At 30.9% G+C, this 23,648-nt stretch overlaps 1 protein-coding gene and 2 long non-coding RNA genes across 3 annotated transcripts; all 3 read left to right on the top strand.

Annotated features, from left to right (window-relative positions):
- The first annotated feature begins 3,225 nt into the window (after window positions 1-3,225).
- Window positions 3,226-5,183, top strand: LOC134685217 (uncharacterized). Its single transcript, XR_010101273.1, has 4 exons — window positions 3,226-3,313; window positions 3,933-4,105; window positions 4,565-4,662; window positions 5,060-5,183. It is a non-coding gene; the product is annotated as an uncharacterized LOC134685217 (long non-coding RNA).
- A 1,029-nt stretch (window positions 5,184-6,212) lies between these two features.
- LOC134684339 (uncharacterized) lies at window positions 6,213-20,044 on the top strand. The gene is made up of 12 exons (XM_063543628.1): window positions 6,213-6,389; window positions 6,842-7,011; window positions 7,979-8,232; window positions 8,818-8,940; window positions 11,739-11,950; window positions 12,288-12,444; window positions 12,869-13,032; window positions 15,944-16,109; window positions 16,715-17,040; window positions 17,589-17,840; window positions 18,923-19,072; window positions 19,919-20,044. The coding sequence occupies exons 1-12, from the start codon at window positions 6,222-6,224 to the stop codon at window positions 20,042-20,044; spliced, it is 2,268 nt and encodes a 755-aa protein (XP_063399698.1). The 5' UTR covers window positions 6,213-6,221.
- A 719-nt stretch (window positions 20,045-20,763) lies between these two features.
- LOC134683642 (uncharacterized) lies at window positions 20,764-23,190 on the top strand. Its single transcript, XR_010101068.1, has 3 exons — window positions 20,764-20,860; window positions 21,856-22,015; window positions 23,019-23,190. It is a non-coding gene; the product is annotated as an uncharacterized LOC134683642 (long non-coding RNA).
- Window positions 23,191-23,648: the final 458 nt, after the last annotated feature.

Genomic DNA, 23,648 nt, shown 5'->3' with positions numbered 1-23,648 from the left:
AGTGTCTGTTGAAAATATGACTGCAGGAGCTATTTGCCTACTTGTGTATTTTTTAAAAATTTATCTAGAAAATACTATAGGTTTGTCATGTTTTTAAAAAATATCTTTGATAACTATTTTACTTTATTTTCAGGTGGTGAAAATATTAAAGGCACAGTAGTATCAAGTACAAATATAACTATAACATGGTCCAGACCATCATACTTGTATTATCTATTTAATACTAGTAATGATGTAATTGTAGCAGCGGAAAAAGTGACGAACAATATTGAAACATGGTTAGTAAAATTAAATAGGATTTATGTTATTGACCTGGTTAAAGTTTTGAATCTTAAATTTGCAAATTATATAATGATAGAATAAAGTTTTAAAGTAGGGGTGAAGATTCAGCAGGCAATTCTAAAATTTTCTTTAAACTTTAAAAGACGTAATTTCTTGTTTTAACGAGAGAAAATTGTTGTTCAAGACATGCATATAGCAATTAAAATCGTATTTAAAAGAAGTAATAATAAATTATAGAATGTCATGAAAGCAAGCATTTTTTCAATACCAGCATAAATATCAGTTCCCCTTCCAAATATACCTAACAATCGATTTCTTCGATTTGTTAGCTCAAATGTTATAGAAGTGTAAAGAGTTCTTTAGAAAAACTTATTTCAGTAATGTATTTTTACTATAAAATTTGTGTTTTAGGGAATATTTAGTGACATGTACCAGTAACACTGCTGCAACTCTCACAAAAATACAGACAATTGTATTAGATTTCTCAGAATGCATTATTGATACACCCTGCAATACAACTGCAGACACCACACCAGTCACATCAAGTACCTCAATATCTGCTGATACCACTTATACCTCAACAGCTGCTGATACCACTTATACCTCAACAGCTGCTGATACCACTTATACCTCAACAGCTGCTGATACCACTTATACCTCAACAGCTGCTGATACCACTTATAACCATATAACTAAATGTAGCACTATTGACCCAAATTGTATAAAATCAACTGATCATACTACATCTGTGTCGTTTAGTGATGAGGATTGGTTACGCCCTCTGACTTTATATGAATGTGTTATTCAGTTGACAGTAGACAACTATACCAGTGCTAAGAGTGTACCTACACTGATATTTACCCAAGCCGCTGTCATTGCAGGAACTAGTAAGTCACTAACACAATTATTGTAAATTTTAAATAAATATTGCGTGTATTTATTATTAAAACATTACGAAACGTCCACCAGCAGTGGCATCGACCCAGTGGTGTTGATAGTTTTCCAAGGTACCAGGATTATAATGTAGTTCGCCAGACGCGCGTTTCGTCTACATAAGACTCACAAGGATGGACAAAAAATACAAGATCAATTATTTCTTTTGCAGAAAAATGTACAGATATATGCATTATTTTTTGCATAATCAAGTTCTTAATATTAATACCAACTCAGTCTCATTAATATTTTTATAAAAAAACAAACAATAATTTCTGTTATAGGTTGTTATAATTATTCTCTGTGATTAAAGTCATATTGAACATTAAACCTCAAATTAAAAAAAAGAAGCATATATTTTTTTTATAACAAAATGGATAGTTTTCATTTTTTAACATATGTACATATACATTTTTTAAAGATTTTTTTTCAATATTCAAAAGAATGTTCCTTTTTATAATTTCTTGCTTCCAGGGAACAGTTCGACGACATATTTTCCGTATGTTAAGTGACCTTAGCGTGACCCTCTCATAAAAATCCAGTGATCGCAATACATATGAATTTGAAAAAAAAGCTATTATTGGATTGTACATGTTAAACACGTGCGCAATATCCATGCATCTTTGTGGATTGTTTACAATTTCTGCTTTAAAACACGAACTTTAAATACCTGCAATATTTCACAACAAAATTGACGATTATACGAAATTTATGTTAAAAAAATGATAAATTCGTGCACAGAAGACCAAGTTTTTGATATATGTATGCATTGGTTTAAGAATTGGATTTTCATTATTTTCCTTGGTCTCTCGTTTCATATGACTTTAAAATCTTTGTGCCCTTTTGTGTTCGACAAACACGAAAAATGTACAATTTTGTTTTTATCTAAACTGTATATAGGAAAATCAGATCTAAACAAGAAATCTTTCATGTCAAGCTCTACGCTTATTTAAAATTGGTATGCTTTACCCGTCAATATTATTATACCAATCGTAAGCAAGGTATGAAATGCTGACAAATATAACATCTACCTATATATGTTGAAAAAGCATATAAAATGATATGATAGATTTATTTTACCAACTTATTTTGATAGGAAATGAAACAACAGAAAACAACGTTACAACAAACACAAAGGACATCAACATGGACATGACATTTTACGATTTTAGTGCAGGATATGATGATTTCAGCTCTACAAGCGGAATATTGTCCGTTAGTCCATTCCAAGTGACCAGTCCACTTGGTTCCTGGCTGTCTATTTCCAGTGATCCAACTGTAGATACATTCTCTGAATGGTTTAGATCAGCATCATCTAATGTTGTAGTTGAAGGGGTAATAACTCTATCTTACGATGACAGTATTATTACTTCAGATGTTAGAAGGTAAGAGATACACAAACTTTAAAATTCGTGTACACCATTTTTTTATTTCTGCTTGTATTTCACCTTTAGATTCACATTTCAGGTGCGTCAGAAAGAATTCTACCTAATGCAATGGCACATATACATGTATCAGACTTTAACATATTTGAGAATTTTCAAATCGAAAATAGAAGATGAATTTTGGTCTGTTTTATAGGGTTCACAGACTTTTCATAAAAAAATTGAAACTGCAATAAGATATGCATTTGCCTTAGGTCTTTTTCTATCTATGGATAGATCTATCTCAGTTGTTGAAAATTAAGATTCAACCTTTTTTAATTAGTTTTTATGTTTTCAAAGTTTTGTCCAGTAGAAAAAGAAATGCAGAACGATAAAGTAATGTGTTATCATAATCTGTTTATGTTTTCATTATTTGAATTTGATGTGTGTGTGTGCGTCTATGTGTGTGTGTGTGCAAAAACTGTTACAGCTTGTCTCCATGGTAGCATAATACTCAAAGATTTTAAAAATTGTTTACCTATCTGACATAGTGAACCATTTGGGTGTTCATTTTTTTGGGGATAGTTCTTTAAAGTATCAGAATTAATGCTGATATAGCAGAATATATAATTTTCTTTTATTAGATATTACACTAGCTCCTTCTTTCCTGTGGATAACTCTGGTTATGGAGCAGAAGGTCAAACAGATTGTGGTGGAACACTTCATAACTTTGCGTGAGTTGTCATTGAAACAGAATTTTTAAGTCCTTTTATCGAACACAGATCAATTCAAGTTTTTAATGTAGTGATATGGCATAATCACTGGTTCAAAATGAAATGAAAGTAATTTATCAGCTTTAAGCTATATAAGTAAAATTGACTTAATACTGTGTTTTCTTATAGTTGCAAATTGTTTTTTATGACTTTAGTGACAATTCAAATCATGAATACTGACATATTTTCTTTGAATATTCCCTAAATTTAACACACAATCTAGAATTTGAAATTGTTTTTTTTTATTTCCTGTTCATACGTTAAGAGTTTTAGTTAAAATGATGCATTTAAAAGAAATGTATAAATGCATAGACTGTTGATGAAGTGTATTGCACAAACACTTTTTTCTCTAAATTCCCATCATGTTAATGACAGTCTAGATTTCACAAGCTCAATTATTTTCAATTTATGGATAACTTTCACCTTTATAGAGTGTGAGGACTATACTAATAAACATAAGAGATGTCAGACAAAATATGTAGATATGGCCCAGCTATTCATAATTTTTAATGATGTTATTGATGTTGGATTATACTGTCTTGTTTTACAATTTTTGTATTTGATTCAACATTCGTTGTAGCTTCACATCAGCCTTACGATGTGGTATAACCTTCAGTGGGTCAGAGGTCATAACCTTGGGTGGTGGAGAAGAACTATGGTTATTTATAAACAAGATACTGGTCGTTGAAATTGTGAAAAATAGGACAACTTCTGATGTACCTTGCCAGAAAATTGATTTGTCAGCAGCAATAGGTAAATGCATATTTTAACAAAGCCAATGCTTACAAGGTTCTATCACATCAAGTAACACACCACTTATACAGATGATATTAATAAAATTACTTCAAAATGAATCAAGTTCTACAAGGAAAAAATTAATGCTGTTTTAAAAATAACTGAGAAACTATATTTAAGAGACCAAGATTAGATATTATTTTCAGATATGATTACATGTCAAAGTTAAGTTTATTATGTTCTTTTTTTTTGGAAAATATGATACTAAATTAAATTGTCAACTTTAAGTAATAATCCTCCCTTAGTTATTAGTTTTCGGTGGTTTTTTTTTGTGGTTTTATTGAAAAATGGAAATTTTATACATATTTGTTTTCCATATGCATAGCAGTTCAGTTTAAACAAAAAGAATTTACCATGGTTAAAACTTTAAAGCTCATTAACTATACATATATCATAAATTATTCTGGTTAATTATAGGAGGAGGCTATGTTATACCAGAAGAAGGTGTTTTAATAAATGGAGATTGTGTTGGGTTATCTCCCCTTGCAAGTGCAACTGTATATGTTGAACTAGTGGTAAGTGATGTATGCAAATATATACTCTGAATATAACTTCATCTAGTATATGAACACTGTTTTTGTATACTTTTGGTTATATACTCATGAAGGGGATACCATGGTTGTCAATAAATATCAAATAAAGTACCAATTTGACAATAACAATTCACGTGACTGTAACTTTAGTAAAATACTGGTTGTTTTGAGGCGTCCCCAGAGGACAATTCACACACAGAATGAAACTTTTGAATAACGAAGCTTGGTTTATTAGGTTTGACTTCACAATGTCCGTTGCTCTGGGTGAGAAATAACGAAAAGTAAACTGTACTTTTATTGTTGTAAGAGTAACAACATTTATGTCATTAGTTCCATGGACAAACAACATTTTAACCTTTGCCATGCTATCATATTACAGATAGGAGACACATACCCATTTGAAATTTTCCATACAGAGAGACATCCTTGTACATCAGAGTTGTTTATACAGTTTGAGAATGTAGATCTATTAGAGAATGGATCATTGCCATTTAATTATCATCTTACTCCCAGGGAAGATCTTCATGTCAATGGAATTGTGGGAATTTTTAATATATGGGATATTTTTGCTACAGGTCCATCATTTCAAGTTGAATTAATATCAGGTAATTTTTCTATATAAGAAGTTCTAAGACTGTTTTCACTATAGAAACATAAGAAATTTTGATGGTTTGATAGATTGTCAATGCTTAATTGTTAAACTTAAAAACTTAAAGTTGAAATATTTAACAAACAAGTCAAAGGAAATTTTTTTCTTGTTTCTGATACAATTCTAAAATAATAACTTTTGCCAAGAAATCACAAATATTAATAATTGCAGAAAGTTTATTACACAATCAATTATTTATTTTTGTACATTTCATTAAAAGTAAAACGATGTATTTAATAAACCCAACCGATTGTTAAAAAGTCTTTACAGTATATTTTTACATTTAAAAAGACATCAAGTCTCATTTCATAATTTCATGATATTTATTTTTTTAGGAAATGAAGCACGACATTTTACTTTAAAGGAAGACACAATAGCTAACAGAAATGCTGCAACAACAGTAACTCCACCTACTTACAAATATGTATTTGTCACAGGCACAAATGTGTCATACGTTGGTAAGCATTTTACTCTCTTAAAAAAAGAGTAATTCTTTAATTTTTATGGTTCACTCAGTAAAAGACATTCCATTCTCTGAGTATTCCTTCAAACAAAGTTTTTTTTTATGGTGTCTGTCTGCCTGTCTCTCTGTCTCTGTCGTTAAGTAATGTAAACATTTGTTCAACACTAAATGAGGATGTGCATACATAATTGTGTTCCCTGTTCTGCATGTTAAAAGAAAGAAAATTGAAATTAATTATTTTTATAGACAAGTAGAGTGGAGGCAGCAGCGCATTCTTTTTGCTCTAAAAAAAACCTCACAGAAGTTTTGTTATCTTTTATTAGACTATGAATTTGCATTTCTTATCATAAGACCAATTATATGAAAGTCATTGATTTTTTACTGAAATGATAAGAAAAAGAATTTATTTTAGAATGTGCTTCCAAAGTAATGATTCCTGAACCAAGTACACCTGGATCAGAAATGTTTACTATAAATACCAGTAAAGTATTGTTGACCTTGGTGACAGAATTAGACTATGAAGTGGAACAAACTTACACTCTTACTTTGAGAGTAGCAGATACAGGCTCAGGGTTGACTGGTTCCCTTATCATAAGGGTAAGTTTAATTGAGAGTAGCAGATACATGCTCAGCCTTGACAGGCGTCCTTGTCATAATGGTAAGAACTTCAGAATCATACACTTAAATAGACTGCAATATTGACAACAACACTTAATTTACAACTTTAAGTGGTCAACATGTTTGGCCAATTATGCCTGCATCTTCAGGTTCAAAGACAGTATTTCACAGTCACGTTTAAAAATGAAACAAGACAGAAGCAATTCATTTATTTACGATATGGATGAGTTTCATATATTGAACTATTAATACCAAGCAATTGACTTGAGTTTTCTTGTATTTTAAACTATATGACAAAAGGGGTCCAAAATATTAAAATTATTTCTTCTAAGTTTTTTTTAGGTGTATGAGCTGAAAATATTGTTCTAACTTTTAATCTATTTACCTGATATAGTGATTATAACTAATATAAAAGAACCTTATCTGTACAGGTTAGTGTACAAGATGTGAATGACAACTGTCCAAGTTTGACCAGTATATCGTACATCACACCACGACCTATCCTACAGTTAGATCCTCTGTTTAATGTACAGTCAATGGATTCTGACAGCGGGATCAACGCTGAGACACAGGTCTACATATCACCTGTAATGTATGAAAGGTTAGATCAATTATTTTAAGGATGTACACCTCTGAGGAGATGATATGAGATGTCAATATTGATTGGAAAATTGGTATTAACTGATTAGTAAATAGAAAATAATAGATATGGTAGAAACATTAATTTTCGTGGGGTTAAAATTTCGTGGTTTTGTGTCTATGAAAGATTTCATGGGGATTTAATTTCGTTGTTTCCATAAAATTTAAGTGTTATTATATGTAGGTAAAATTTACTTGGGAGGTTTAATTTCATGGAGATATTCTTTCAACGAAATAAATGAAGTTCAAACCTCAACGATAATTTCTGTTATACAGTACTGTTGATAGTATCTTAAAATAATGTAAATACTGTGGTGTTTTATAAATTTGAACTGCTAATGAATCTTTCTTCAATACTATATTCTAATGCTCTCATTCGAACCTTTTCTTTTCCTCAATTTAGCTCATCATATATGGAAATCATACTCTTACCCTAGCATATTTATTCTAAACGTTTAAGCAATGCCATTATACACTAGAGAATATCATTTATATAGTCATAGTTATAAATAAGCTGTTTACAAAACTTAGAAATTTTTACATATCAAGGCTTTCCTACATCAGAAATATATGTAGTTTACCTTAGCTGTATTTGCCAAAAATTTTAGTAAGTGTGGTCCTCAAGTCTCTTCAACTTTGTTTTTAACCTTTTAACTTTTTTTATTCAAGCATCATTGACGAGTCCTTTGAAGACAAAAAGTTCGTCTAGTGTAAATACAAAATTTCAATCCTGGTATCTTTAATGAGATTATTTGACAGTTTTCGTACCATTGCCTTGTTGAGGAAGTGTTTAAAAATACAACATACCAATGATACGTATAAAGTATCACTGTGTTCTCAGCTTCATGTGCTTAAAAAGAAATGATTCGAAGGTTGATATGCAATAAAAGTTGTAAGAAGTAAAATTATCCAGATTATATTGTTTTCAGTCCACCAGTAGATTACACTAACATATCTGATATCAGAAGTCAGGTGTACAATGGAAGCACAGAACTAACGTTAGAGATAATTGGAATAGATCAGGGGACACCACCAAGGGGTAGTGCTGTCAACGTTACAGTCAATATCAGTAATACGTGTCTAATAGATGAGTGGTTAGATAGAACTAATATGTTATTCACAGTCAACCAATCGTCTGGTGATGTCTACCTCAGAATACCAGGCTACTGGATTATTAATGATAGTAAGTTTTACTCCACAAGTTCTATCATTATTTTTTCACACCCATATTGCAAATAGAATAAAAAAAATCTGAAATTTGAAAAAAAATACCAGAAACTTGCTTTTCACATTGCTAATAAGTTATATTTGAAAGGTGAAAAACTCCACATGTCATTTCCTTGTGATTATCCTTTGGTACACTTATAAGGAAGTTTTAATGTGACATAAGAAAGGGAAGTCATATTTCAAAGCCTTGTAAAAAATTGCCAGTCACTTTTATCAAAAGATTTTTCCATAATATATAATGTTTGCTAGAATTATCTCAACATACATTTTATGACCTCAGTTTTTTCAGGTCTCACCAGTGATAATAATATTGAAACTTTGATCAAGATATTGTTTTGGCATATGGAAATCAGAACTCGAGTTCCAAAATTAAACCTTTTAAACTTTTCATGTATGTAATGTATTTTTTTATTTTGATCACATGTCTTAAAAACAACCATTTCAGTTATTTATTACCATTTATCTATTTTTAGCCTGCTCGGATTATTTTGGTATATATGATGGGTTATTTATAATTTAATACAAATACATCTACTTTTAGCCTGCTCAGATTATATTGGTATATATAATGGGTTGATAAGAGATTATCAGATGTCAGCTTCTTCATCCAGGAGTAAGCTGACCCTACCTGTCAGAGCTAGATTGGGAAATAATGCGTCCGATCGTAAGTCTTCCACGTATACAATGAAGTTACTATACGATGTTGATTTTAATTCGAAATTCAGTGTTAATTTGAGTTAATGAATAATACATAAAAAAGGAATTGCAGAAATTGTTGCATATTACAACACTTAGGCTGTAAGTAGCATGTTCAGAGCAAGTGCCAGAGGTTTCAGATTTAGTTCCTGTCAAGGTCAATCCAAAGATTTACAAGTTGGTATTTGAAGGTCAGGACATAGTCTAAATTGGATGATGATACAACCCTCTTTTTCAATTCTAAAAATGAAATTCACCAAGCATTGAACCTAATAGTATTATTTGGAACGCTTTCTTGTTTAAAACTGAATAAATCTAAAACAGAAGGTATATGGTTCAGCAGACTTAAAAAAATGAAAATATACACTGGAATAAAGAACTAATTAAAGTTTAGGTGTCTACCTTGGATTAAATAAAAATAAATGTGATAAATTAAATATTGAAAAAAACAATGAAACAGTAAAAAAAAGAAAACTTGATTGGGAAAAAAGAAATTTAACAATGATAGGTCGAATAACAATTGGTAAGGCACTTATTTTACCCAACTTACTTTTTTTTAGCTTCGGTGGTTTCGATACCCCCAAATCTACATAAAAGATTTAAAAAAAACTTATATACAATTTGATATGGAATAACAAACAAGAAAAGGTAAACGTTCAACACTTACCAAAGATTATAAAAATGGAGGTCTGAAAATGACAGACATTGATAATTTCTTATATGCATTAAAAATTTCATAGGTTAAACGATTACCGACAAAGGAATTTGCCAATTGGAAAGTCATTCCAACATATTTTTTCAACAAATTTGGTAAAAACAACCTTATATTTCATATGATGCCAGATAACATAAACTCAGTACCTAACTTAAGTAATACACTACTCTCTTTTCACTTCAACATATTAAAGAGCTTGTATATATCAAACAATACATCAACATCAACAAAAAACACATCAATTATTAACTACAGAAATATAAGCCATCAAATGTTGTGGGGTTATAAAAATATAAAATTTAAAGGAAAATGTTTAGTTTACCTAAATTGGATAAAAGTCGGTATTATTTTCATTAATGACATTTTAGATCAAAATGAGATTTTTCACAAAAAGTAAAATTAGGGAAATTAACATCGAAACCTAATTGGATCTCTGAACTGTTAAACTTGAAAAACTCTATTCCAAAACCATTGGTTAATACATTTAAATCTGACAAATTGTTGAAAACTTTTGTAAAAACAAATTTAAACTTGTCTTTGATTGTTAACAAAAAAACAGAGCTAATTGAAAATATGTCATCTTAAGACATATACAATCATTTAAATTACATAAATGTGGAGAGACCAATAGGTTTCTCCAAATTGAAAAATAATCTTTGAACTATAACCGATTAATCCAATAAATAATATGTTACAATTTACATTTAATTATGTAATTTATAACAAATATAAAATGTTAAGATGGAAATTACTCCATTATATCCTCCATGTAAACAATTACTATTACAATGGCACATACAAAACTCAAGTATGTGTGACTTGTGTAACCTGACTGAAGATTACGAACATTTTTTTCTTAAATGTCAATTCTTACATGCATTTTGGAAGAAAGTATATGTACTTGTAAGCAAAATCAAGATCGGGTCACATATATTTGATTTAAGAACTTTAGCACTGGGCTATAAAATTCATGATCCTATGTATCACGATATAAATCTCTTCCAAACTATCGTAATATATTCTTACATAAAAGTACTCATATACCAAATTATGAACAAAAAAGCATAGACTCTTATGCACTTTTCAGAAATAAATTTTTAAACATATACGAAATTAACAAATATATTAATGCTAAAAATAGCAAACTTTTAAATGATGTAAAAAGATAAATATGATCATGAAAAGCTAAATCTAAAATACTTTCATGTATAGACAATTTTAGCAAAAGTTGATAATGTATCTGAACACTTGGCAATAAACCAAAACAGCATGCTTACTATAAAAGAATGTACAGAATTTTGTCTCCAAACTCATTTATGCATAATCAATTAAAAAAAGGGTTAAATTAAATTGTCGAGACTTACCATATACAAATTTTGACTAAAGTTTTTAAAAGTTGTACGTGAGATTCAATAAAACACATAAATCAATCAGGATAACTGATCAATTAGCTTTAACAGCTTTCAACAAAAGGTTAAGGTCAATCATCACAAAGTTTTAATCTTTAGAAACAAAACCGGACAAAACTGTACATTTTCCATAATCATGAAACAATATATTTTTTTTGGTAAAATGTATACCTCATATGTATGTATTACCTATGAATTGTAAAATTAACAAACTACATTTAGATATGAATCCACTGAATAAATTCCCTGGTTATCCAGTGACTAATTCACAGGGATACTTGGCCAACTGCTATAGGTCGAGTAATTTGTCAAAACAGCAAAGAAAAGTGCAATAAAGATATTATTTTAGAAAACAAATGTGACGAGGAGGGTTTATCATAATGTGTGGCCCAAGGTGATTTATCTTTCTGCTTATAGCTGCTGCCTTGTAAAACTATCAAGTTAATAATCTAGATTAGTGTGATGATTTATTAAAAAGCAAGGTTCATAATCATATCAAGTATATTCTAGTCCTGTATGCATGTAATATTTACCACCAGACTTTTAAAATCATCAATCGATTGATCTAAATAATACATATGTCCTTCGTCAGTAGACACACTTTCTTACAATAGAGTCCACTGGCATTGTTATATATTACAGCTGTGTTTGGTCCCCTTACTGGAGGATGGGTAGCAGGTACCAATGACCTTGACCAGTACATAGAGGTCAACATGGAAGAATTCTATCAGATTAAACAGATACATTTACAAGGCCAACAAGATGAAGCTAATTGGGTTACATCATTCAGAGTTTATTATTTTGATAATACAGCAGGACACTGGACACTTTACAAAAATGATGGCGGGGAATTTGTAAGTTTGAAAAGGTTTTTTTATTATGTAGTACCAGCTTAGACAAATATTGTAATTCAAAATTCAAAATTCAAGTATTGTTAGGTTAACAATGCACATTCCATTTTCAGATAAGTATATTAAAATCTTATGTTTTACAAATATTTTCTGTGTGCTATGAAAGCTGTGAATCATATAGAAATGCTCTCTTCCAACGAAAAAATTAATAACTCAAATGTAAGTGCATATTTGAAAACTAATCTATAATAGAATTGTCTTGATAGGGATGACTATAAGTTTTAATCCTGTCATGCTTTAAACCTTGTCAATAGAACAAATAATTAATTTCTAATTTAAGATATTTCTAGGTAATGATGACCAGAAATCTATAAGGACTACAGACCTTGTTCCACCCATTGTGTCTCAGTATATCAGAATTAACCCTAGAAACTGGACAAACAACATAGGATTGAGGATGGAGTTATCTGGATGTCCCCTAGCACTACAGTATCATTGTAAGCTGGAAATGTGTTCTAAGTGGTTAAACAACTTGCTATGAAATATGTGATCATTAAATTTTATTTATTCTAAAGACCAGTTTAATACTGTATTACAGCATATTTCTTTCAGGATGAGTAAAACGTATATAGATGTGGTATACATGCAAATGAGACAACAATTCATAAAGCGGAGAGATTATTTTAAACTCTTTTTTATGTAAATCAAATAGAATTAAATTACATTTTTTTGTTAATTTGCATGTGTTTAGTTTTAGTATAAATTCAGTAAACAATTCATTAAAGATATGACAAAAGCCAACATCAGCCTTTTGGTATTTTAGGTTTTAGATTTTTTTAAGAAGTAAAATAATTGTGTATTTGATTTTAACAAGCATTTACCAACTTTTATCCTCTCTGATTTTCCCCAAAATATTTACAGATGATACCAGCTGTGAGAGGTGTTATACCTCCACTTATTGCCTGGGAGATGGAGAAACACATATGTGTGGACGATGTGAGAATGGCACAGACCCGTGTGATAGAAGTCCTACAGAACATTCATTTGGTGCACAGTCAGAATGTTCACCTTGTCTGGATGGTTGGGTAGGTGTTACTTATTATATGGATAAAATATGATGTGGTTTAAATGAGGGTTCATACAACAATGAAACAGCAACCAAACAACTTGAATTCTAATTATATGGATAAAATATGATGTGGTTTAAATGAGGGTTCATATAACAATGAAACAGCAACCAAACAACTTGAATTCTAAAAGATATATAGAACAACTTGTTAATATTTTAGCTCTGTCAGGAATGTAATAAAAATCTTGTATGCTCTTTAAGTTAGTGAACAAAAACATCTTTATGTAATTTAGTAAATTGGAGATATGCTGTAAATGTTAATGTAGCAATGAGCCAATAACAGAACATAGACAACTAGAGATGTAATTTAACATGAGTTCTTTAAGAATTGGGATGGGAAGATAAATATACAACATACTTTGTAAGGAGGCTTATACTACATATACAATATGTGATTGTTATGCATATTATGTCTATGGATTACATATGCATGTACATATACTTTATTCTACAGATATGTAAGGATGTTTATTAGATATCAAGTTAAAATTATAACATTTCATTAGATGGTATGCCATATTTATGTTATAATTTGTAGATATGTAAAGAGGTCCGAGACCACAATTGTCGTCCCTTGATTTTCGTTGTTACGAAGATAGTCCCTAGTGTTAACAGTGGGTTACTTGCCATTAATTTTTATACCCCTTCCAAATTTATTTCTCCATGTTTCATGCCTCAAATTGTGAGTAGGGGGGGGGGGGTGAAATTACACTGTAAAAAAATTTGGGTCCAGAATTTTACAGGAAAGTAGTGATTTGGTCCAGCTGAAAAAGGTTAAAATTAGCACTTCGGAAGCTGTCAAAAGATTTCAAGACACCCTAAACACAAAATTGTCCATATTTTGAGTTAGAGGCAATGAAGTTTTCTATAATTTTGATATATTTTGTCCCAAAAGTAGTACAGTACAACACACTGTAAAAATTTCATTGAGAAAGCGCAGGTGGGATTTTTTTAATTTTCATTTAGGTTCTAAAAGAAATGCACTACAAATTAATTGTGGTCTCAGACCTAAGAGGTGAAGTCTGTAAATATAGAATCTGTACTTTGGCAACTTCCCTAAGTTATTTGGTGGTGTCAATTTGTCAAATAGAATGAAACTAAAGGATTTAAACTTTTATTTTATAGAATTTCTTCAAAAATGACCAATTTTGGCATTTTATGGTCAAAATAGACAATTTAAGGCTTTTTCATTATTGATGCATACATGGCATCCTGACTTTCTAATTGACAGGGTTTCATGTGTCAATACTTGTGTTTCTGTGCCTTTATCTAGTTCTTTAACTTGTTTATGAACTATGAAACTACAGAAAACAAGATTATCTCAGACAATATGTGCAAAATGTTTTGTATAAATGACCCTTGTCTAACGCTCTAGATCTGTTTGGATGAAGTCAAAAGTGGGGAGCTTGGTACATAAAATTTGAAGTCCATAATAAAGACCTCACTAAATTTGTATAAAAAGCACTTTACAATGTCTATTGTACCTGTTCTTTTTCACATAATACCTTTCTTTTCTTCTGTAGGATAGCAAGTGGTTTAAATATAAGCCTGTTGAAACTAAAATTGCATTCAAGTTTTTCACTAAAAAGGCAAAAATCTGTGTATCAGACCATACTGTGTGCAAGAAAAGTTAATTGCAAGAGCCTTTTTGTACTCAGATTTGTTGTATCATGTCACATGAGTATAGAAATGATAACAAAAGACACAATTTTTTATTTCTTATAGCCTCAATATGCATTTTTTAATGTAAATATATGGCACAGCCTAAATTGACCCTAATTTTTTTCCAGTCTTACTTTGCTTAAGACCCTTTTAAACTATTATGATATGTTATTTGTAACTTTTCTTTCCATTTAAAGTACATTCAATACATATGTAAGGATTATTTATAACCAAAAAGCTTCACAAATTTAAAATTGCTGGAAAATATTACATCTTCATGTCAGGCCCCTTTTCATGAAAAACCTCAATTTTTAAGCCCAGGCTCATATAAATTTGACTTTTAAATAATTATGCTAAGTCTGATATATCAAATGAGTACTCTATTGCTTTTAGTACACAATACATTATATATGAAGGCATTTAAAAAGTATTTTTTTGCAATGTTTTAATTTCAAAATGTTGATAATTGAAATTTTTCAATTTTAACGTCAAAATTTAACACGCAAAGATGAGTATAGAATTTAACATTTTGTCTATAATATATATCCTATTGTTATTTACCTTTGGTCATACCAATTTTTTTAAGTTTGTCAACTCTTTCTATCCTATTAGGTCCGAGACCACAATTGTCATCCCTTGATTTTCGTTGTTCATGAATATAGTCCCTATTGTTAACAGTGGGTTACATGCCATTAATTTTTATACCCCTTTCCAAATTTATTTCTCAAGTTTAATGCCTCAAATTGTGAGTAGGGGGGGGGGTGAAATTACACTGTAAAAAAATTTGGGTCCAGAATTTTACAGGAATGTAGTGATTTGGTCCAGCTGAAAGAGGTTAAAAATTAGCACTTTGGAAGCAGTCAAAAGATTTCAAGACACCCTAAACACAAAATTTTCCATATTTTGATTTAGAGGCGATGAAGTTTTCTATAATTTTGATATAATTTGTCCCAAAAGTAGTACAACACACTGTAAAAATTTCATTGAGAAAGCGCAGGTGGGATTTTTTTAATTTTTATTTACATGTATGTTCTAAAAGAAATGCACTACAAATTAATTGTGGTCTCGGACCAATTCCAGTGCATATGATAATTAAACATATGCCTTGGGAGTTCACATAGATGGGTAAAGATAGTTATGCCTCACCATTTTCTAATTATACATATATGTCTTAATTGGGAATACACACATTTTATATTTTGTAGATATGTAAGGATGGTTATGCCACACCATGTGCTAATTATACATATGTATTGGGATGTAATGATACATATTGCCCTGACACATGTACACTTTGTGAGCCTGGATATGCCTGTAGAGGTGGACAGAGATATGTTTGTCTTCCAGGGACCTTTTCTAAGGGCAGTGATGGTAAGGGTATACATAGAGGAAACAATAGTTTACCATTGTTCAATAGTCATAAATGGATAAAATACATTGCATTCCAAAGTAAACTTTATGAATGAACTACCATTGTTGATCTCTGCATGCTCATTTTGGGGAAACCATCACATGGCACAATGTGAAGTAAAATTATTTGCTTTGCTACGTCAAATTACTCAGGGAACAATGCAGTAATTTGAGGAATATGTATTGTTATCAGAAGTTTAAATCAACCAAGGTTAAGTTGTAAAAAACAGATGGTCAGTTGTTAGTGAGTAACAAAATCTACACTAATGACGGAATTTTCAACTTTTGTATAATTTTTTTTGTATAAAAGGCTATCATAGGAAAGAACAATAATGTTGAAACTACCAATTATGTGACATCATTAAGAATTTGCTACCAATCATAGCACTTGAAATTATCTGTTTATCTCACAAGACAAGTTAACCCATGGATCTTCATTTATTAAATGCACACTAGGTATTTATATTGTTTTTAGGGGTTAAGATACTGACAATGCTGAAGAAAAATTGAAACTTAAAGCATTACTCACCAATTGGATATAAATAATCTATATGTATTTTTTTTAGAATTTTGCACCATATGTACAGAAGGATTATATCAGGATGAGCCGGGCCAATCAGAGTGCAAAAAATGTCCGTCTGGTTACTATAGCAGCAAGTCAAAAGACCGCTATAATGCATGTGACGTTGGATCCTATAGTCTTGGTGACGGGAAAGTAGGATGTATTGCCTGTACTAGTACTACAGAATGCCCTTGTATGGGAAATACAGCCTGTTTTGAAGCTGGGGGTAATAGAGCAGGGTGTATCAACAAAGGAGCAGGGAGTTATGAATGTCTAGACTGTCCAGCAGGATTTATTGGTGATGGTGTGACCTGTGCTGATATAGATGAGGTATCATAAGTTTAAAAACAATGATTTTAGTTTGTATGATATGATATCTGGTTTCTTTGATATTTTGAAGTATTTGTGACGTCATTCAGAGGGATAAGATTCAATAGTGGTATTTTGAATGAAATTATACAGAACTGTTACTAGATTGTTAATTGCTCAACCACTTAAGGCTTCGATAGCATTTACATTATAACTCATGGAAAATCAATCACACAAAAACCTACCGGTAGAACACAAAATTTCATTTTACAATTCAATCTGCCGTCATGCCAAGGCATATGATAAATCTTATATATCTTAAAAATGGATACCCAAGAAAAGTATCAGTTGAGCAATGGCCGGATTAAAATCTCAGTTTTTAACCCAGATTCCTGTAACACAATATTTCACAGTTATTCTTTGTGCTATTGATATGTTTTCAATCAGTTTTTAATTGTGAATTTACAAGCCATATTACAGAAATACACTTTACTATTATTATTACCATTTCATGCAAAATAACAATGTTTGTTTTAATATTTGCTGACAGTAGTTGTTATCTTTTGTAGTGTGCATTACATCATCCTTGTTGGAACACATCAGCCTGTATTAACACAGTTCCTGGTTACCAGTGTCTAGCATGCCCATATGGATATACTGGTACCTATGAAGATGGACTGGCATGGAATAATACAGTCCAAGTGTTTGAGCTGATGAACCAAGAGTTAGCTCCCCTACAGGAACAGATTTGTGTTGATATTAATGAGTGTCTGACAGATAACGGGAGATGTGATCCATTGTCTCCATGTGTTAATACTATAGTAAGAAAAATATATAATTTTCAGTTATTCACATTCACCAAACAATTTCCTATATCTGAAAAGAAACCAATCATAATAGTCATCATGATATTGACAAAGGATTACATATATAAAAGTAGTTTAGATAACAGGTAGAAAATGGCTGGACTGAATTTCACTACAATATTCATATCGACTAGTAAACTGTATTCTTCTGTTGTTTAGATTCAATCATATTATTATAAATGAACATATGACATATAAAAAATTAAATGAATAAAAGGTAATATTATATTAATGTATTTTTTTAAATAGAGATTATCAAAAATATGCTACAAACAGGAATACTTAAATATAGAAAAGAAATTTGATATACCAAATAGGAGGTAATAAAAAACTGTGTTACGTTTGAAAAAGTATGTTTCCATATTGATGTTTTGTTTATGTTAGATTGTCATACACTTGGACAGATGATAGAGTGGGGCGCTCATATTCGCCGTGGACACAATTTCGCTGTTTTATGATTTTGAGGTGTAAAAACTCCAAAGGATGGTTGAAATGGAAGAAATATGCAGTTTAATTTTATCTTTATAACAAATATGATTATTTTTGGAAATGAGACTAAATTTTGGCACTTACGCCAAAGGACCGAAAAATGGACAACGATTTTCAGCAAATTTCCTGAATGACAAAAACGATTTCAAAGAAGCATTCCTTAGTAATTCTTTGACTGATTGCCCTAAATTTCAGTTTCCACACCTTTCGAATGTCTGCTATTCGTTTATAATGAAATTTATTTGATAAATATTGTTTAAAGCTGCAGTTATTTGGTTTTAAATTTTTATGTAAAAGCGGCGAATATGTGTCCCCCGTTGACAAAAAATTAAGAAATTTCAAACACCCTTTAATTCAACTTTTCAGATGATTTTACCCAAAACAAACACGTTTTCAAGCTAAGAATATTTTGCATTTGAAGTTATCTTCATATAGAAATATCAGTATACTTCAAAAACATAAAGACCTGAACATAAACTGAAGAAAACATGGAAAGATGTGGCGAAAATGAGCACCCCACTCTATACAGTGATAATTTATTTTAACAGGGTAGTTACTACTGTGGGTTTTGTGCAGAAGGGTATGCTGGTATACCAAGTATTAACTGTTACTCTTCAAACTACTGTCAGACTGGACAACACACCTGTTCACAGTATGCTACCTGTATTTACCTAGGACCAGGGGAGTATTCTTGTGAGGTTTGTATTGTGTTGAGTTAGCACTCATTTTAACAATTGATGTTGTTTAAGAATTATCTGAGCATGCTACTTTTTTATGGCCCTGCAACGAAGTTGTTTATGCCATATAGTTTTACGTTTGTCTGAAATTCCGAAATTCCGAAATTCCGTTATTCTGTTATTTTGAAACCAACCATTATACAGAGTTTTTTTCTAAACGCCTTCAGATATTGGGCTGATTTTTTTGGTATGTAAGTTAACCATGATAAGTTACAGATCAAGTTAAAGTTTCATTCTGCTCCGCTAATTTTTGCCGAAATTACGGCCATTGGACTTTGATAAATTGTTAAAAAATCACAGTTATATAGACTTTTTTTCTATACACCTTCAGATTTTGAGCTGATTTTTGATATGTGAGACTACCATCATGTTTGTGTCCACATGTGTTATTCAAATTGCAGATTTTTCAACTTTTTGGGAGGGGCCATTCGTGTAGCTTTGACAAATTTAGTTTTTACTCAGACCAAGAACATATACCTTTTAAAATTAAAACTGTAACAAAAACTTATATATAAAATTTGAAAAGAAAATACATTTGTGTAAAGTAACAATTACCAATGCAGATAGAAAAAAAACCAAACAAGTTCACAAAACACCCAAAAATTTAAATGAATCTTAAATTGTGGCAGCTGTTTGTTTTAATTTGTTTAAATTGATGTGCACTCATATTCCATTGCTTTGTATTTAAACTTAAGCATTTTTCATAAGAAAAAAATAAGGTTAAGGATAAGAAGAAAAACATATACACAGTTGACTACTAGTTTGCTTTGATAAGCTTTTGACTACAAAATATATATTTTGTTACAGTGTAACATTGGATATACAGGTACTGGTAAATACTGTGGCTTAGATTCCGATTTAGATGGCCACCCAGACATAACATTACCATGTACAGACTGGGGATGTTATCGGGTACGTATCAATGGTTTCTGAAGTTATATATATTCTTAAGATTCTACATTTAATGTTATAGAGGAACAAAAGAATTAATCAATCTTTTATATTTTTTCATGCTAAGCCTATGCTATTATTTTTTTCACAGAATTACCAAAAGTAAAAAAAAATCATGCAACAAGAACAGGTGAAAATGTCTGTGTATTTGAAATATGAAAGAAAATTTATAAAAAGGAACAAAGTGAGGAGCTGTTATTGTCGACTTCAACCTAATAGCAGGATTTTTTTGTCTTCTTATTTCTTCTGTGATAGCCCTTTCTGATTAATTGTAATTATATTCAATATCATTTGGAGGGACTAACTAGAATAGCCCTGTTCCTTGGATATCATTTCTAATTACAATTTATGAAAGCAGGAAGAATTGGTATTTCTTCTCAAAACTTAAGCAAACTTGCAATTATGAAATCCATATGTTTATAAAAATGAGATTGTGTCAAAGAGACATCAACCTGACTGAAGAAACCGCCCGGGTTATTTCAATAACCCGGCGGGTGTCACAGGTGATTCATCAGAATTGTGAAAATCTCGGGTCACACCCGCAAAATACGGGTCAGTTGACAGGTATGCAATGGGTCTTCAATAATGTGAGAAAATCTTGCACCCAAAGTTAAATTTAGCTTTTAAACAAATATGTATACTAGTTTATTGAAAATGAGTGTCACACTAACTCTAAAATGTTTATTACAGGATAATTGTCGGATGAAACCAAATTGTGGACAAGAGGATGCTGATGGAGACAGAATCGGTAATGATTGTGATAACGACTCTGATAATGATGGTACTATAGATCCTTTAGTAAGTCTTATTATTGAAGGTAAACGAATAACTGATGGCTATAATAATGATTTAGATAACAATTGTATCTTTAATACTTTTGTAGGTATTATAAGTAACTGTGGTTAGTAAAAATGGAATGTTGTAAGCATTCAACAACTATGGCTCGACAGGAATACCAAATTTAAAATTATACTAAAGGAGTAGGTCCGGTAAGGGCCGATTTTGGCCTAAAATTTCAGGTTCATCTTATGAAATATTTTAGACATTTTTTAAAAACACTTTAGTGTCTATTTCAATTGATTCAATTATTTTATGTGAAAGATTTTAACTGATTAAGTAATTAAAAACGCTCTGATTCAAGCTTGAATATGAAAAATCTATCAAAAATGCCAAAAATTGTCACTTTTCAGATTTATTTTGTCAAAAATGAAAATGTCCCATCTATGTTCATCCTCAACCTTTATATATGTTATTTCTTATCATCAAATACACTGTACATTTCAATATTATGAATGAACACAAATGCGGCCACTCATTTAAGACGGAAACCATCTAAAATTTAACAGAAATGCTAAAATTGTGAAGATTTCAGTAATTTAGCATGACTTAATGATGTTAGTACCTGATATACATGTATGTGCATTGTATTGTCAAAAACAGCCCATATTTGTGAAGCAGAAGCATTCTAATAAAAGATTACATTTTCACTGTTTTGTAAAACTGCTATATTTTGGGGCCAACAAGAGGTCTTACTGAACCTACTTCTTTAGGTGAACCATCCCCCTTTTTATATCTTGGTAAAATAATAGGCTACATTGATGATTTATTGCTCAAAACTGAACCAAAAATGTGTTTAGAAAAGTGCTAAAGGCATTAACAATTCTTTCCCACCCGTATTTGTACAAATTGATAAGAAATTGCATGTCAAATCATCATTTTTTGTTTGTTATAAGCATTTAAAAATCACAAGTGAAAACTTTTACCGGTACCTGTTAACTATTGTTTAATTACAGGATAACTGTCCGTATGTACATAGTTGGGATAGAACAGATACAGACATTGATACAGTAGGTGATATATGTGATAACTGTCCGTCCGTCACTAACACAGATCAGATTGATACAGATAAAGATGGAGTTGGTGATGCCTGTGATACAGATGATGACAATGATGGTATATAAACACTTTCCATATTGTAAAATTTAAACTTTTTGAGGGTTAAAGGACAAGGTACGATAAGGCCTATTTTTGGCTCTCTATTTTCTAAATTTTGTTTTGGAAAGCTATTTATTGCATTAAAATATTTCCTTAGGTTTGAAGTTTGTTTGGATGAACTTCAAAACCATTAATTCAGAAAATGGGTGAAGTTATGGGGGGTAAAAGGGCATCAACAAAGGAAAAATAATGATTTCTGGCCATTGTTTCTTAAAATTTAATAGCCTGTGCCTCTGTGACCCAAGAAAAAAAAATTGGCCATTTAGACAGCAAAAACAGTTCTCATGACATTGGAATAAAAAATTCCTGGGGCACTGAAATGAATAATAATTACAATATTTGAATAATAACAGAAAGTTAACCTTCCTTACCTAACACATTTGCAAAAACAAGTGGTTTTGAAGTTCATCCAAACAAACTTCAAACCTCAGGGAATGTTTTAATATAATAAGTAGCTTTCCAAAACAGAATTCGAAAAATGAGAAAAAAGTGGGGGGTGTTCAAATACAGGCCTTATCTTATCTTGTCCTTTGGGATTGATCAATATCATGGTTTCTGATATGCTTTGGTACAGGTTATTTGTGGGGTTTTAATCACATGATCAAATGACATCTATACATGAAATAAACAAAATGAAGTCCAAACAACAATTTGTGCTTGGTGGAATATAATAGCAGTGTCTTATACATGTACAAATGAGATTTATGTGCTTATTCATGCAGGACAACAATTTTTTTTATCATTTAATGGAATCGTTTTCATGATATTATTTGTTTGGATGACAGGCAAAACTTAAGATTAAGAACTTTCATCAAAATTGAAATATGGTTATTTCTGGGGAGTAGCATATTCACAGTAGATACGTTTTGAATGAAAATGATGCTACTTCTTTTGTCAGATCCACTAGTACTACAGCTAGTGTAGAAATTGATTTTAATTTAAAATTTGTTTTTCATTTAAGGTAGACCAGATGGTACAGATAATTGTCCTTTAACAACCAATCCAACACAAGTGGACTCTGATGGTGATAATGTTGGTGATGTTTGTGATAATTGTATAAGTATAGGAAACACAGCCCAGACAGACACGGATCAGAATGGATATGGGGATAGCTGTGATCCCATTATCAATAAGGACAGGTATATCAGCACACATTAAATCATAACATATTATTTGTCAATAGACCTCTTTCAAGTTCATCCGTCACCGGAATAAACTTGTCAATTATACACGCCTTTATGACGTCATTTACCAGATAGAGGGGGTCGCCTGTATCCCTGCACTATTAACGTTCATCAAGCGTCTTAGTGATCGTCATTGTGCAGGATAAACTATAAATAATTGTTGTTCTGTAGGTACTTAATGACAATTCCCTAATGACAGCAGTACTGAATGTCAATTTTGAGAATTTATTTTGCTGAATAATTCGTAAAATATAGAATTATAGTTTTCCAACCACTCGCTCAACATTGGAACGGAAGTGACGCCGCCCATAAACGCACAAATGATGTTCAGTTAAACCAGAGTTTTTGACGGTAATGCATCGAACTCGAACGTTGTCTATTACAACTTGTTTATATTTATCTATTTG

The sequence above is a fragment of the Mytilus trossulus genome, chromosome 9, assembly GCF_036588685.1.
Source record: "Mytilus trossulus isolate FHL-02 chromosome 9, PNRI_Mtr1.1.1.hap1, whole genome shotgun sequence".
Lineage (NCBI taxonomy): Eukaryota > Metazoa > Mollusca > Bivalvia > Mytilida > Mytilidae > Mytilus > Mytilus trossulus.
Note: the sequence above shows the minus strand (reverse complement) of the source record. Positions and strands in the feature narration are given on the sequence as shown.